Source organism: Tenrec ecaudatus, chromosome 10 (assembly GCF_050624435.1).
Source record: "Tenrec ecaudatus isolate mTenEca1 chromosome 10, mTenEca1.hap1, whole genome shotgun sequence".
Taxonomy (NCBI): Eukaryota; Metazoa; Chordata; class Mammalia; order Afrosoricida; family Tenrecidae; genus Tenrec; species Tenrec ecaudatus.
In genome coordinates, this window is record NC_134539.1 from 137,780,388 (window position 1) to 137,797,357 (window position 16,970).

The 16,970-nt window shown below is 55.0% G+C and overlaps 1 protein-coding gene across 5 annotated transcripts in view; it reads left to right on the forward strand.

The window, feature by feature from the left end:
• Positions 1-5,480, forward strand: part of ATP6V0A1 (ATPase H+ transporting V0 subunit a1) — a 56,229-nt gene extending 50,749 nt beyond the window's left edge. For all 5 annotated transcript variants that reach the window (XM_075561849.1, XM_075561852.1, XM_075561853.1 and 2 more), the window contains exons 20-21: positions 108-279; positions 5,239-5,480. In XM_075561849.1, the coding sequence (XP_075417964.1) occupies positions 108-279; positions 5,239-5,332 (266 nt within the window). In that variant the 3' untranslated portion in view covers positions 5,333-5,480. The remainder of the gene's footprint in view (positions 1-107; positions 280-5,238) is intronic.
• The last annotated feature ends 11,490 nt before the right edge of the window (positions 5,481-16,970 follow it).

Consider the following 16,970-nt stretch of genomic DNA (forward strand, 5'->3'; position numbering starts at 1 on the left):
GCTCCTGAGTCTAGGGAACAGTCTCAGGCGGGCAGTCAGCGCGGTGGCAGGCTCGCCTCACGGGACGGAGTGGTCCCACTCAGGCTGCTGCTGTCTCTTGTCCTCAGAGCTGTCCGAGGTGCTCTGGACCATGGTGATCCACATGGGCCTGAGTGTGAAGAGCCTGGCAGGAGGGCTGGCACTCTTCTTTGTCTTCGCTGCCTTTGCCACCCTGACCGTGACCATCCTCCTGATCATGGAGGGTCTGTCGGCCTTCCTCCACGCCCTGCGGCTCCATTGGTGAGTGTGGGGGACGGGGGGGAGGGGGGGTCCTTGTCTTCTGTCTTGTACAGGATCCAGTCTCTTCCCTGGGCCAAGGTGGCCAGCCAAGCAGGAAGTACCTGCTTTCTCACTGTGCCTATGGCCCACTTGAGTAATGGACATCAGGAAGGCTGATGGGAAAGGACAGCCCACTTAGGAAGTGAGTGTGTCCCTCCGCAGCCTCACTCTCTGCCCAGCCCCGCCCAGAGCTTAAAGGGAGCCGCTGTGCCGGGGGTTGGCAGCGACTTGTGGCTAGCTTTGGGTCTGTCCTTGTTCTGGGAGAGGGATAGGGTCTAAATCTCTCCAGCTTCCAGAGTCACAAGAGGAGCTCTGAAAGCAGTCTGTCAGGAAAAGGCTCAAGCCCCTTGCACCCCAGCTGTGCCCCCTTGTGCTCCTGGTCCGTTGGCAAAGACCCCAGTAGCCCTGTTGTGCTGGGGCGGGGGGTGTTCTGTAGTGTATGTAGTGTAACAGTGCATCGAAGCTGCTGCTTCAGATAGGGGTGGGTGGGGGTGGTGTGTGGGTGTGTGTGTGTGTGTGTGTGTGTGTGTGTGTGTGTGTTCAGCCACGTTTGGCACTAGGGTTCAAGCCCGCTAGTCGCTTTGCAGAAGAAAGATGCGGCCGTCAGCCCCTATAAGGGTCACAGTGGGGGGAGCTCGGGGGGGGGGCAGTTCTACTCTATCCTACAGGCTCCCAGGGAATCTAAGTAGACTCAGGGGTGACAGGTTGGGGTGACTCTTGATGGCTGCATGAAAACGGCCTGGTCCCCAGAAACAAAGATCACACCCCATGACCCTTCTCTCTTTCAGCCGATGGTGGTTCTAAATTAGAGAGGGGGAATTGGAGACATGTAAGGGCAAGAGCCTTACTCTTCCTTGAGATGCCCCTGCAGCTGCCTCGGTGGGCCCTGCTTTCTCAGACCCAGCTTTCTGCCTCTTCCTCTACCCCCCCCCCCCCGCTGTGTTTCCCGTGGAGCGCGCAATTGGGAGTGGTGCGTGCTTCCGACTGCTGGCTCACTGCAGGTTCCCAGCTTATCAGCACTGCACACTTCCTCCCTCCCCGCCCGTGGGAGGGCGCGTCTGAGTAACCAGCCCAGGGTGACTCACTTTTTCTTGTCCTCTTGGCTTCCTCCTTTTCCTGTTCATTTCTGTCCCCAGCCCACGAAGGCTGCCGCCTCCCAGGCAAGAACTGGCAGCAGCCACCTCGTGAGCCGGGCCCAGGGAGGGTGGCCTGGCCTGGCCTCACCTCACTGTTCAAGTCCAAAGCGAGCAGAGGCGATTGGGGGGGTCGGGCTTTCTTGCCGGAAAGAGGACTTCTCCTTAAGGCTCCCCTGTGGCCTTTGAGTGAAGTTGTCGTCCTGTGTTTTCATGACTGGGCCCAGGGGTGTTGAGTGATAGAGAGCAGCCTTCAGAACCGGCTGGTCTGGGTCGGAACCCAGCTCTGCCCCCTCCGTCAGCTCAGTACTTAACCTCCTGGACTCCGACGCTCTCGCGTTTGGGAAGGTGGGAGTGGTGAAATATTGAATCGTACGTGTCTGCCACGGGCCTGTCACCTGCTCCTCTACATGGACTGCCCTCTACAAGAGCGTGTGGCTCTGGCAGCATAGTGGTTACAAGTTGGGCAGCTAGCTCAAGGCTAGCAGATGGAAGCCCCCAGGCACTCCGTGGCGCTGTGATCGGGGAGAGTTGATCTCGGAAACTCACAGAGGTGGATTTACCCTTTCCTAGAGGGCTGCCCGAGTCAGAATTGGCTTCATGGCAGGGAGTCTGCTGTTTTCATCGCAGAGGGTCCCTGGCCAAGCCCCTGTGAAGACACCGCTCTTGGCCTGTGTAGGGGGGGACGACCCGGGTGGCCTTGGTTGCTCTGGACACCCCTGGGAGTAGAGGGAGACAGGCCTGCCTGCTGGGCAGCTGTGCTTTTGTTACCTCCTGGTCGTGAGAGCAGTAAGGGGGAATGCGGAGCTCTGGCGACCCTTTGGGAAGCTGATCCTTAGGGGTGGTCACCTGCGGCTCACTGGGGTGACCACCCAAACCCCAAAAACCCAGGGAGTGAAATTGGTGCCCGTGTGCCCCCTGCTGGCCGAGCATGGGCGAGCTCGCAGGGAGGGGTGGCTGCCCTCTAATGGCTGCTCCCGGCATCCAGCCTCCTCGGGCATCTTCCACCACATACCTTACCCTTGACATTGAGCAGGGGTCTCCTGCTCATGGTCCACGGCCTGGGGACAGACCACGAATCGAAGCTAGTGGGTGAATTGACAATGACCTAAGCACAGGGGGTCCCTCCCGGCCTCCGTGTAAGGGGTGCCCGGCTGCCCTGTCCCCACAGCTCCACACGGTGCCCTGATCAGGGAGACGCAGGCAGGGGCTCAGTCTGCAGCTGATGCTCCAGGACAGCGCCAGGAACGCCCCTCACCTGGCAGGCTGGTGCCAGATGCCACGCCCTTACTGATGGGGTTTGGGGGCACGTGCCCTAGGACAGCACAGGAAACGGCTCCCGCTCAGAATGAGAACCCCAGAATGGCGTCCCAGGCTGACGTCAGCACCCTGTCATTGGACCACCTGGCAGGTGCCTGTTCCAAGGCCCTGGGCTGCCCAGAGAGGCTCAGCAGACTCAGCTTCCAGCATGCCCCTCCCTGAGCCCACCCTCACCAGGGGAGGCACGAGGCCCCAACTCCCTCCAGCCCCTCAAGGAAACGAGGCTTACTGCTACATGCCCAGAGCCGCCTCTCTCATCCCGTTAGTTCCTCTGGGCCATTCAGTGACCTCTACCAAGTGCCAGCTCTGGACCTGTGATGGAGAAGCCCACCCAAGTGCCTGGTGCGCCTTCCTCGAGGTGCCTGGCAGGCCCTGGAGCCCCCTCCCCCAACAGAGCAGCGCAGCCTGCCCCCTGGGAAGGCAGCCTCACTCGGCCGGCAGACCCAAGAGCTCTGGGGGGTGGGGGCACCAGGACCTCACTTGCCAGCTTTGTGCTTGGAGGGTGAGGCTGACCCAGAATGCCTGACCTTGGACTGTGGCTGCGAGAGGGGGTGTCGGAGTGTCGGGCTTGCCCCTCGTTTTCTACTGCACTGTGAGCAGAACACCCTCATTGGAGGCCTGCATCCCTGTCCTCCACCAGGTCCCACCTTATGCAAGGGGCACATGGGGGGCGGTTGTCATGAAGAGCCTGGTGACTCACAGCCATCTGGAAAGGGCAGTCCCAGCCTGGGTGGGAGTCAGCCCCGTCCAGGTTCCGGACATCTGGCAGGATGGGGAGAAGAACCAGTTCCTCGCAGCTGGAGTTTGCCCCTAAGGTGACTTGTCCAGACCGAGATCTACGTCGCATGCAACCCCCAGCCAGACTCATTGCCGCGGAGGCCCCTCTGGAAGGCTTCAGCTCTCTCCCTCGCAGCGGCTGCTGGTTCCGAACTGTTGATCTTGGGGGTCTAGCAGCCCGATCCAATGCATAACCCACCGTGCCACCTGGGCCCCTTGACCACCTGAAGGGAAGACATGAAAGTCTGTTCTCGATGTCTCCAGAACACCCAGCAAGGAGAATTCAGACCTAACAGAAAAACAGTGCCCCTTCCCCAGCCCCCAGCCCCCTCCCCAGTACTGGGGCAGATAGAACTTTAGGGGGTAGGGTTTGGGGGCCAGGGAACATGGGGCATCTAGTCCTGGTGACAAAATGGCTGTTGCCAGGAATATCGTGAGGGGCTTCACTTGGCACGTCCTCACACATGCCCATCTGCTCTGCCCTAGGCCCCCTCTTCCCTGGTCGAGCTTGGCCATGGCACGGAGGGAGACCTCCCAGGGCCCCAGAGGCTTTGGGACCGTGGCCCAGGCACAGAGGGATGTGCTGTGAGAAAGAACGCAGCCTGTCCCCACTCCCACACAGCTTCTCCCGGGGGAGTGGGCGAGGCTGGCGGCGCTGCCACCTGTGTCCTTGACACCCTGGGACTGAAGGGGCATCTGAGGGCTTCTTGGTGACAGTGGTGGACAGGCCTCTGATTTCGTGAGCCCCAGGCCACTTCCCACCCCTTTAACAACCCACCCCCCAAGTGCAAATCCCTGTTGGGGGCTGAAGATGAACAGGAGCACAGGAGCTCAGGCAGCTTCTGCACACCGTTCCCTGCACCTGGTGTGTGGCTTGAAGCCGCCACAGCCTCCCCCTCCTCCACCCCCCCCCCCCCGCCCTTCGGGGGCTGTCATGCCCCCAGGTCACCCAGCGCATGTGGAAACTATTCCTCAGGGCAGAGCTCCTTGGCTCTGCACCCTCTAAATCATGTACTTTTCTGCCCATATTTGGTGGCCTTGTGGTTGCTGGCAGCATTCCAGGACATTGGGGAGGGGGGGTTTGGGGGGGAAGCCTAGCCAGGCCCTGCCCAATGGCTCTGCTCACAGGAAGAGGGCTGTTCTCTGCTCCTCAGTGTCCCCCGACCACTCGGAGACCCCGGGGTGCACGCTGAACTGCCTTCGAGGGTGCTCAATGCCCTGTCTTTCCTGCCAGCCCCCAGAGAAGGACTTGCTCGGATATTTTGGGGGTTGCAGAATGCCCCGCTGTTGCTCTGAGACTTCCCTTTCTAACTGCCCCCCCCCCTTTTCCTGGGAATTTCCTCCCCTAAATGGCAAAGCAGTGGCTGTTCACTGGTTGCCCCTCCTCCTCCTCCCCCAGAAAAGAAATGACAAAACCACCCGGTGCTCGGCCCGTTTTCCTGCAGGCCTCGCGCTGGGCCCCTGCGCCCTGCTCCCCTGCAGTCAGCTGGGTCAGCTGTGGCCGGAGAGGGGCGCTTGGTCTCCAGGCCGGCTGCAGACGGCGCGTCTTCCTAGGAAAGGGCTCTTCGTTTGAGACTGAAGTCGGAGCACCTTTCGGGCCCGCCCACCCAGAGCCTTGGGCTCTGCACAGTGAGCAGGAGCCAGAGAGGATTTCTGTGCAATGACCACTTCCTCTCTCTCTCCGCCCCAGGGTGGAGTTTCAGAACAAGTTCTACAGCGGGACCGGCTTCAAGTTCCTGCCCTTCTCCTTCGAGCACATCCGGGACGGGAGGCTTGAGGAATGAGCCCTGGCCGCCCGCCCTCCATGGCCGTCAGCCATGCTCCTGCCGCCTGCGTTTGTGTGTCAGCCCTGCCACCCTGCCTAGCCCTCTGCGGGTCCCTGTGGGGGACGCCCGCCACCCCCAGAGAAGCTGGGCACCGTCCTTCCCGGCCCCGCTAGACAGGCCCCAGTTGGTGCATTCTCACTAGGGGAGCCCTCTGGGCCAGAGTGCATGTGAACCAGGAACTCAGCTAGACCCCAGACTTCCCTCCCCTCAATGCCGGCCTCTCGGAGAGTCACCCAGAGCAGGTCCTGGCTGGCTCGGTAGCACACAGGCCCCCTCCCTGTGCTCCCCACAGGCCTGACTCCTGGCCTTCCTGGTGGAAACCCTGAGACCCTCCCCACCCCCAATCATGGATGCCGTCCTCCAGAGAGGGAGTGCAGGCTGCCGCCGTCGGCAGGGGACTATCTGCGCCCCACCCAATGTGCACAGGCATGGCGGCCTGCCCCATGCCCACAGTGACTGCTGCCCCCTGCCCTGTAATCATGTGTCGGAGCAGAGGCCCTGGCTGCTCTGAGGGGATTGGAGCCCACCACCTCAGTAGTCCCATGCCCCTCGCTGCCCACTTGGCAGAGCAGCCCTGCCCAGCGCTGTGACTTGACCCAGCCCTTGTGCAGAGTGTGAACAGCCCCCCCCCTCCCCACGTAGTTCACTCCATCTCTGCTCTTTCCCGAGGCCCTCTGTGCAGTCTTTTGCTGAATAAAGTGTGTTTGACTCCAGGAAGCTGCCTGCCTGTCACTGTGCCCTGGGTCCTGCCCAGGACACCCTGACCAGGCACTGATGTGCCCCAGAGCCCAGCTGGTCTCCCACCCCCTCCCCTCCAGTCTGCTTTTCTCTCTGATCAAAGGCCCCAGTTGCAGCGGCCCTGGCCAGGCAGTTTGTGAAATTCTCACCTTATCTCAAGTGTCACAGGCGCCTTCCCACTGCTGTGAGCCAAGGCCACCTCATCCAGGGGCACGGCCTGTGGGGGTGGAGGAGGGGGCTCAGAGGTCAGGCTATTTTGAGCCCTGAAGCCTCTGGCTCTGGTATCAAGTGGAGGCCCAGCCTGGGCGAGGTTCTGAGGTCCGCAGCCTTCCCTCCTCACCTGTCAGACAGACAGACAAATGCACACAGTCACACACATGCACACGGTCAGTCTCAGCATGCTCTCTCTGGATCCCTCCCTCCGGGGCCCTAGGAAGGCCGAAGAAGGGCAGGGCTACCCCCACCCTAGCTCCCTCCCCAGTGCCCCAGCCCCTAAGCTCCACAATCTAGAGTGGCAGTGCCGGTTCTGACCCGTCACTGGAATCGATTGCAAGCATTTATTTTAAATCGATTTTCACCAAAGGAGCCAGGCTAGTTCAGTGGGAAACAGACCTTTCAACTAGTGGCTAGGCCAAGCACACACACAAAATTGAATCATGCCCTCCCCCCACTATGTCACAGCCCGGCCAAAGTAGCTCAGGGCCTGGACGGACGCGCTAGGCGGTCAGCCGCTCAGGAGGAGTCAGGAGTGAGTGCTCAGATAGGTCCATCACCAGGATCGACAGGATCTGGTGGCGCTCAAAACCAGCTCAAACGTCCGTACCTCCAGAGCGAGCGGGAGTGTATCAATGAAACAAACATGACGACGGGGTGAACGATGATCATAGACGTCCCTGAATCATAAAACAGTCTTCCCATGAACTTTTGGAAGCCCCTCCGTTTCCCCACCTCAATAAATCAGGTGAAAGACAACCCCTCCCCACCCCCTAACCCCCACCCACCAGGAGGAAAGATTTGCCGATCCACCAAGTCTAGGAAAGGGTTTGTGTCTAGCACCTGCAAAGGAGTCCCACAACTCAGTGATAAAAAGACTGCACTCACATTTAAAACGGGCAGCGCATTGAACAGCTATTTCTCCAGAGATCAGAAAGCTCATGCAGATGCTGGCTGCCGCGCCTCCGCAGGGCAGTGGCGGTCAGGTAAGGGACTGACGGGCTACCACTTCACACCCAGCAGAACGGGGACAGCCGAAAGGACAATGGTGACGGTTGCTGAGGACCTGGAGAGACTGCAGCCCCCCCCCCACCCCCCAGTGCCGCTGGCGGGAATGTGAAACGATGCAGCTCTTTGGCATAGCAGGCTGGTAGTTCCTCAGGATGATGGTACCTGGAAAGTAAAACCCAAACGCACTGCACTGTGGAGCCTGATTCCCGGCCACCTGGTGCCTCACGCCGCGACCCCTTCCAGCAGCTCCTCAGGTGGCGGGACCCCCAACCATAACATTATTTCCGTTGCTACTTCATCACTCATTTTGCTACTGTTATGAAGCGGGTGACCCCTGTGAAAGGATCTTTCGATCCCCAAAGGGGTCGAGACCCACAGGTTGAGAACCACTGCTCTCTATGTTTTTGCTGTAATCTCACCTGGTCTCAAGAGGGGCACCAGGATCAGAACAAGACAAACGGCCCTTGATGTGCAGATGAGGCCACCGTGCTGGCTGAGCATGAAGAAGATGAAGACGGGGCTCCGCTCTCCAGTGTGACTCGTGTGATTCAGCGAGACCGTGCTCTCTCAACCACCAGAGGGTCCAGAGGGACACGGTTGCAATTTTTGAAGGATAAGATAAAGGGGACAGTGAGGGCATAGGGGACCCCTGAAGCAACAGACAATCCAGGGCCCAGAACTTACTGGAGACAGGTTTCTAGACAGCGCCAGGTGTCCCACATTTGTCCCCGGTTCTCACACAAAGGGATTGTTGACATTTTCTTAGAAGGCAAACAAAGAAGCAAGAGGAGCCAGTTAGACCATGGTTCCAAGGGGAGTGGAACTACACCTGCAGAATGCTGCCTTTGGCCGTGGCCCAGGGGCCGGGAGAGAGCATTGACCTTATCTTAGTTAAAGGTCAGCCTCAGCTCCCTGGAAAGAGCAGTCAGCTTTTCCCCATGGCCCTGCTGAACCCATGGAATATGGCGACAGCCCTGACTGCCTTGGAGAGAGGAAACCGTCCCGTAGATGCGCTTGTCTGCTGCCCGGAAGCCCAGGAGTTCTGAGCAGCTGAGCACACCTTGAGACAGTCTGCTCCACAGACTGCAACTCCACACGCAAACCCGCACGACTGGACCCATCAGGAATACCGTCATGTGCACAAGATTTAGGCCATCGAGGATTTCATCTAACTCGGCTCTATAATCGATGCCCATGAAAGCAGCAGGCAGAATTCAAACGATGTGTTACATAAGACAGATCTGGGACCCAAAAAAAAGCAAAAATCATCACTATGAAGACTAAGCACGGAACCCAAGCTGTGTGCATGTGAAAACTGAACAATGACTAAGGGAGACTGAAGAGGAATTGATGCCTTTGAATTATGGCATGGATAGATTATTGACCAGACCCCGGACCGACAGAAGAACAGACACATCTTGGAAGAAGTATGGACAAAAGTGAGGGTGGCTGAACTGGGTCTCCCGTCCTCCAGACACGCTATGGGGAGGGACCAGTCCCTGGGAAGGACATCATGCTTGGTAAAATAGATGGTCCACAACAAGAGCAAAAAGAGGAAGCCCTTAATGAGACTGACGGACACAGTGACTGTAACAGGGCGCAGACATGCGATCACGAGCAGGGTGCAGCACCAGGTAATGTTTCATTCTGTTACCCGTAAGGTTGCTATGAGTCTGAGCTTAGCGGAAGGCACTTAGTAACAACAATCCATTAAACAATCCATTGCTCCTAGCTTTAACGGACAGACCTGACTCTGCCCCGGGAGTGCTGTTGGCTCAATGTATTAGTCTGGGGACTTTAGAGAACCAAATCCACAGAAACTCGTGTATAAGAGAGAGTTTCATGTAAAGGTTAAGTGCGCATCAAGAAAACATCCCAACCCAGTGCTGCCAAGCCCACAAGTGTAACATTAGCCCATATGTCCAACACCAATCCACAAAGTCCTCCTCCATCTCACAAAACACACACTATGACGCCGACTGCAGGAGGAAAAAATGAATCAGCGTGTAAGCATCTCGGCGCTGGCAGGGGCCTCCACACGGCTGCTCCAGCACCCGGGGCTGCATCCGGGTAGGTCCATACGGCTTCTCCTTGGGGATGTCTTGCAGGAAATGAGCCTTGCTGCACCGTGATCTGACCATCAGAAAGCAAGAGACCCAAGAACTAGAAAGATGAGGCTCACAGTCATTTATCCCTCTGCTCTTCAATTAATCCCACCTGTGTTTATCGGCCAGGTTGGCACAATAAACTAACTACCTCAGTGAAGGTCAACCACAAGATTGGCAGTTCAAACTCACCAGCCTCACTACAGGAGAAAACGATTGACAGCATTGGCGGGAACGCTGATCTAGGAATCAACCCAATGGCCATGGTGTCGGGCTCAGTGGTTAAGTGTTTGGCTGCTAGTGCTGTAAGGCGGCCGGCTGAAATCCCCCCAAGCACTGCCTGAGAAAAAGCGTCCATCAGCTTCCGGAAACAGTTCAGCCTTGGGAACCCCATGGAGGCAGTTTACTCTGCCCTTGAGCGTTGCTGAGTTGGAATTGACTCAAGGGTCGTGATTTCAGTTTGAAGTTTGCGACCCTGACCCCTTTCACGTGGCACCCCAGGAGCTTGACGTCTGCTGAATTAGCCCTGTTCTGTGTCACAGGGAACCATTGAGAGGGGGTGACCCAGGGCCAGCTCGGAGAGGCAAGTCCCAACCTTCAGAGAGATCGAGGACAAGTCTGTCACCATTAGGACCCATTCTATGTCCTTCCTCCACTGCAGGCCTGGGAGGGACTGGCCTCACTGCCTCAGGGTAGGGGTGGGGGCATTAGGGTTTACAGCGTGCTGCAAGACTTGGCCACTCAGGCGGGGGCTCAGCCTGTTTACTGCCCCAAGCCATGTCTAGGCGTGGGCTGCTCCCTGGTGGCCAGATAGGGAAGACACACATCTCACTGGCAAGGCGGGGTGAAGGCCTCGCTGGGCTCTAAGAGCCAGGTGTGGGTTCGCCTGAACTTGGGGGCGTGAGGTGGGGTCCATGGATGAGATGAGACCCTAGCTAACGTATTTCACACTCAGTGAATAAAAATTGTGTACACGTGGTAAAAGGATCTATACAAAGGCCCTTCCTCCCACCAAAGTTTCCCATGAAATGTCTCTTCCGTTTGGAAGCCGCAGGCAGGTGCCCTTGGACTGCTTCACAGCTTTAAGGATTTGATTTCTAGGTGTCTCCCAAAGAGGAATAGTGGGGGCCCTCTCTCCCACCCATCAGCTGCCCAGTAGCTTAATGGAAGTACCTGAGCAGAATAATCCCCAAATAAATGTTTATTAGCTGGTCGGGTGGCTGGGAAGTAATTTCTAGCAGTCTCCCGCAGTCCCAGTACCCACATAGAGACAACCAATATTTACAAAACCGTTAGGAAAACAATGAGAGTATCACGCCGCTGGTTTGACCTTTGTTGTTTTTCTTTAAAAAGTCATGCAGCTTGTGGGACATTCCAGATCGTTACAAATGCCTCTTCCTTCTTTAGAGCAAATCTCTCACCCCAAAGGTGTCTGCTTCCCACCCAGGCCCTCATGTGCTCAAAAGGGTTTCGTGTGTGTGTCGGGGGGAAGAGGGGTAGAGGTAGGATAAACGCTGGTACGAGGGCTCAATAGAAAGTAAATGTCTAGAAGAAAATGAGGGCGACATATGTACAAACATGCCTGAGTCAAGGGATATGTGGATTGGGATAAGAGTTGTATGAGCCCCCAATAAAATGATTTAAAATAAATAAATCGGGGGGGGGGGGAAGAGTTCCCAACCTGATGGAGAAAATGAAAAACTGGGTTTAGCACCTGCACCCCTGCACTGCTGTCCCTGACCCTTGCCAGCAGTGCCTCACCCACCACCCCTGATGGGTTCAGACCCATGGGGCTGGTGGGGGTGTGGTGGGCGGGGCGGTGGCCTGAGATCCAGAAGTGCAGTTAGAACAGATCACCTGGGAGGGGAGCCGCTGCTGGAGGGGGGACGGCCAGGTAAGGGCCCAGGGGCTGCAGCTGCGCCAAGTGGAGGAGTGAGACACAGCCTTATCTAGTCCTGCCCGGTCACCCTGTCCCCGTCCCCATCCCTAAGTCCAAGCCGCTTTACCTCAGGCCTGGCAAGCTGAAAAAGTAAAAATAATGGGTACGTGCCTCTGGACAGACTCAGGCTCCTTTGAGGAAAAGCAAGCCTTTCTAGATCCCTGCACATGGCCAGGCCCAGCCCAGCGCCTCTGCCCAGACGGGCAGTCTGAAAGCGGCATGGCTTGTGGAATCTGGATGCTGGGAGGCCCAGGTTCTAGTCCCGATTGCCTGTTCCTACCAGTCGTGGGTCGCCCATGGCCTTCAGTTCCCCGGTCTGTACAGCAGGGCTTCTGGTACTCGGCGTTCTGACGGTGGGATGGGCAGCCTTTGACATGACCCACCAGCCCTTGCCCACAGAGCGGGTGGGGTCTGCCCCTCTCTCCAGCCGTGTGACCTTTAGTTCCTCAGACCTCCCCCACCCCATGTGCCTTTCCACGCCTGGAATGCTCCCCCTCGCCCAGCCAGTCATCCTCAAAGTTTCCGCTCGAATGTGACTTCCTCTTAGAAGCCTCAAGCTAGTACCCTAGCCCTTAAGCGGCCCTCTGGAGAAGGCTGAGCAGCTTTCTACGCCGTTCCTCCTGCCTGCGCTCTAACTCCACAGCCATCACCCCACAGGTTCCTCCTTTTCCCTTAATTCAAGGCTTAATAAATCCACTACCAGTGCTTTAGTCACAGCTGCTTTTGCTCGTAAGCGCAGAAAACACTTCCACAGTAATATGCAAACAATTAAGCAAATTGCAAAACCTAAATATATAACAAGACTACTGGGAGAAACCATGACACCAACTTATTGTGCACATCGAAAAAAGGGAATTCAAGGTGTTTTCTATATTTAAAATATCAACTCTTGACATTGGTTGCAAAAGACGGACAAACGTTTGATTCCTTGTTAGGTGTAAAGGCTGCTGCTGAATGACTAAGGCCTGTGTTGAATGTAAATGAGTCTGGTATTGGGTTAAACATCTAGCTGAATACCGTGGGTCACAGGTCACATGAATCAACTGCCATAAATTATCCACGTCTTCAGAAAGGAGCCCAATGTGATGTTGCAGGGAGGTTAAAGGTCAAACCTGCTTGTGACAGGCTATCGACATGACACCGAGTAAGTCCTCACAGTTCTTAAACTGGGGGCCAGTTCACTGTCCCTCAACCATGGGAGGGCCGGACTATAGTTAAAACAACTATGAACCAATTCCTATGCACACTACACGTATCTTATTTTGAAGTGGAAAAACAAAATGGGGCAAAAACACCTGGTGGGCTGGATAAATGTCCTCGGCGGGCCGCGCGGCCCTCGGGGTTACAGTATGTGCAGTTTGTGTGCACTGTGGGAGAGCGACAACCGTGTGGTGGTCGTGGCCGCGCTGCAGCGAAGCCTCCGTGATGGCCGCAATGACCACCGAGAGCCCAAGGTCTCTCTGATCACGACGCACAAGGAGGACGTCTGTCTTAGCTTTAAATCTCCTTGCCGTCCTTCAGTAGCCTTTTTTAGAGGGAGCCATAACAATGATGGGAAATGAACTAAGGCAGCTACTGAACTATAGGATGACGATCCCAGCAAGAACCAATTGTACAATTAAGCAATCAACAATTCATTAAAAAAAGGGACGTTCTGATCGCGCGAAGGGTATGTGGGAACCAGCTAAGTATTAAAAATGTAGGTTTTTGGATGAGCAATCTGGAGGAGAAAACAACGGACCTACAATTTGGGGGGGACAAGGGAGAGGGGGAAGTTGGGGGAAAGGTAGTGGTGTTAACAAACCCAGGGATAAGGGAACAACAAGCGATCCAAATTGGTGGTGAGGAGGGTGTAGGAGGCCTGGTAGGGTGTGATCAAGGGTAATGTAACCAAGAGGAATTACTGAGACCCAGATGGGGACTGAACATGATAGTGAGACAAGAGGAAAGTCAAAGGAAATAGAGGAAAGGACTAGGAGGTAAAGGGCATTTATAGAGGTCTAAATACAGGCACGCACATATGTAAATATATATATATTTGATGATGGGGAAATACATCTATGTGCATATACTTATAGGTTTAGTATTAAGGTAGCAGATGGACACTGGGCCTCCACTCAAGAACTCCCTCAATGCAAGAATACTTTGTTCTATTAAACTGGCATTCCATGATGCTCACCTTCCCGACACAATCGCTGAAGACAAAACGGGTGAATAAGCAAATGTGGTGAAGAAAGCTGATGGTGCCCAGCTATCAAAAGATATAGCATTTGGGGTCTTAAAGGCTTGAAGGTGAACAAGCAGTCATCTAGCTCAGAAGCAACAAAGCCCACATGGAAGAAGCACACCAGCCTGTGTGATCACGAGGTGTCGAAGAGATCAGGTATCAGGCATCGAAGAACAAAAAACCGTATCATTGTGAATGAGGGGGAGTGCAGAGTGGAGACCCAAAGCCCATCTGTATGCAATTGGACATCCCCTTACAGAAGGGTCTCCAGAGGAGACAAACCAGTCAGGGTGCAATGTAGCAAAGATGAAACATACAACTTTCCTCTAGTTCCTAAATGCTTTCTCATTCCCCTCTCCCCTATCATGATCCCAATTCTACCTTGCAAATCTGACTAGACCAGATAGGAACTGGAAACACAAGGAATCCAGGGCAAATTATTCCTTCAGGACCAGTGGTGAGAGTGGTGATACTGGGAGAGTAGAGGGAGGATGGGGTGGAAAGTGGGAACCGATTACAAGGACCTACATGTGACCTCCTCCCTGGGGGACGGACAACAGAAAAGCGGGTGAAGGGAGATGTCAGACAGGACAAGATATGACAAAATAATAATTTATAAATTATCAAGGGTTCATGAGGGAGGGGGGAGCGGTGACGGAGGGGGAATAATGAGGAGCTGATGCCAGGGGCTTAGGTGGAGAGCAAATGTTTTGAGAATGATGAGGGCAACGAATGTACAAATGTGCTTTACACAATTGATGTATGCATGGATTGTGATAAGAGTTGTATGAGCCCCTAATAAAGTGATTTTTAAAATAGCAAAATGATATAAAAAGTAATGAAGAAAACTAAAAAAGTTTTTTTAAAAAGGAGGTTTTACACAAGGGTATCCAAAGTATGACATTGGGCCAAAGATCTTCAGTGGTATTCTGAAGCCAAACCGATTTTTCAAAGTAATTTCCTCCCCCAAAACACTGTACCCAGCGGGTAGAGGGTGTTTGTGTTGCGCCCACATTGCACTGTGAATGGGAGTGGGCGGCGGAGTAATGAAGACCATAGAAGACACCACCCTGAATAGAAACAAAGGGCCTGTAATCTAAGCAAGCAAAGGAATCCCACAAGAATGGTAGTCCCCAAACTGAAAAAGGTTCCCAACCAGCGTCTTGGTCGGCTGCATTGCGGCTGAGGCATAGGGGGGTTGGGGTGATTAAAACCAAAACAAGGGCCCCAAATGGACCTACGGGCCCACCTTGTGGGGAGAAGATGCAGACACACATCCCTGACACTGCGGACGGTCACAAAGCACACACCGTCTGGTGCTGCTACTCTTTGGCGCTAGTCTGTTCTGTTGACCCAGCCCGTGGGAAACGGGGAGGCCCCCTCGATGCCCGTCACGGTTCCCTTCACAGGGCTGCACCGGTCTTTTTCATGAGCGGCAAATCTCCTGTGTGTACAGCACCGAGCACGACAAATGGTGCAGGGCAATCACACACTTAAGTTGGAAGCCCGTAGACAAAACCCAGCTGAGGCGTCTGACAAAGGAAACACACCCGCAAAGGATGCCCCAAATTGCTGTTCAAAGGGGCAAACTATTCTCTCCCATGGTGCCCTTGGTAGGAAAGGTCACTGGTAGCCTGGACTCCGGTAACTGACACAAGAACCGGGGAAGTTTTTCTGCCATCCACTGGAGGGGCGGGCATGAACTTGTGAACTGGCAGTAACCATGGCACACAGTAACAAAAATGACCCTCAGGAGACATCGCTTGAACTTGAGTCACCAGGGCCTTTAGTGCCCCCCCCCCCACGTTATTGGCGGAGGTTTGGGGTGATGCATCTGCGAAGACGACGTCTGGATAAGTGCTGTGGTCCCCCTCCCGGTTTTCGGGGGGCCGCTGGCCGTGGCCCTCCTTCATTGGATTCATCCTCGCTCAGCGACAGGTTCTCCATTGCCGGGCACCGGGGGTCCATCTGTGCAGGGTCGCACCAATCGGCCAGGCACCCAAATGGGCTTTTCCGCTCCCTCTGGAAAGACACAAGCCAAACCTCTCCCTTGGGTTAGCATGGGATCAGGGCCCTTCCATTGATTGGTCGCCCGATCCTTCCATTTGACCAGAAGTAATGGAGTTCTCCGTGGCAACATTGAGCCCCAGTGCTTGTAAGCTGAAGAAAGGCCTTGTTTGTCAATTTTTTTAAGATTCCATGTAAATAATGCCTCTGTTAACTTCTTTTGTGGTGTTCCACCCCCCCATGTGGTCCCCCCTTTCCAATTGTTTTTGAAGAGCTGGATGAGCACTCTCAACTATACCCTGTCCCTGTGGGTTGTGCAGGACACCTGTTCCAAGAAGAGCAAAATGCAGCGAACGAGGAGCTAGCGGAAGCTGGCCCAATATCAGTTTTTATAGGCTAGGGCATGCCCATCTCGAGCGCAGTCGAAATGACTGCTGCTGTATTTTCCGTAGACAAGGCCGCAGCAGACACATATAAAGAAAACGTATCTGTAATAGCATGTTCAAATTTTAAACGGCCAAATTGGGGAGCAGGCATTACATCCATCTGCCAAAGGGCATGAGGGCGGAGGCCACGGGGATTTATGCCCATGGGTTGGAGGGGACCCAACGGGAATAATGGTCCACAAGCAGAACCAGCAGGAACCAAATTTTACATGTCGCCTTAGATGGCTGGGGATAGACGATAGAAGGCCTCAGCTGACTGGTGGGACTGGCTGTGCCTGCGGAGAGCTAACTCTAAGGAGCGGACACCCACCGGTTCATCAATCTGCTGACTGCCCGCGAATAGGCTGCACAGAGACCGGGTGACTTCTGTGTGCCAACAACAATTGCATGGAGGCCATCGTGGCATCGAGCGCATCTGGGGAAGGCTTAATGACCGCAAGTGGAAGGTTCGGAACACTGACGGCACACTGGCTGTCAGGAACACATTGACGGGGTTAGGTTCATCGCGCAACAGCGCCAAAAGCGCCAATGATTCTCCATGCTGCACAGAGCCACCCAGCTCAGACGTGTACACAACACCAGGATTTTCTTGGGTTTTTATTATATAACTATAGTGAATTTTTGGAAGAATTGGTGGACGCCAATGGTGCCTGGGACATAGGCTTGGTTGCTAAAATCCGTTTGTGATTAATTGAAAATCAAGGAAGGAAGGATAGGTTTTGTGCTTGAGGCGATGATGATCAACTTGCCCCTGATAAGTAGACAACACTAATTGTGCCAAAGGGGACTCTTCAAACTCCCAAGGAACCAAATCCTTGGATAGCAGCAGCACCAGCGCATCCGCCTCCTGGCCAAGGAGACGCTTCGCTGTATTCAGTACCTTTCTTGCCATAATAAAAACATTGTCCAA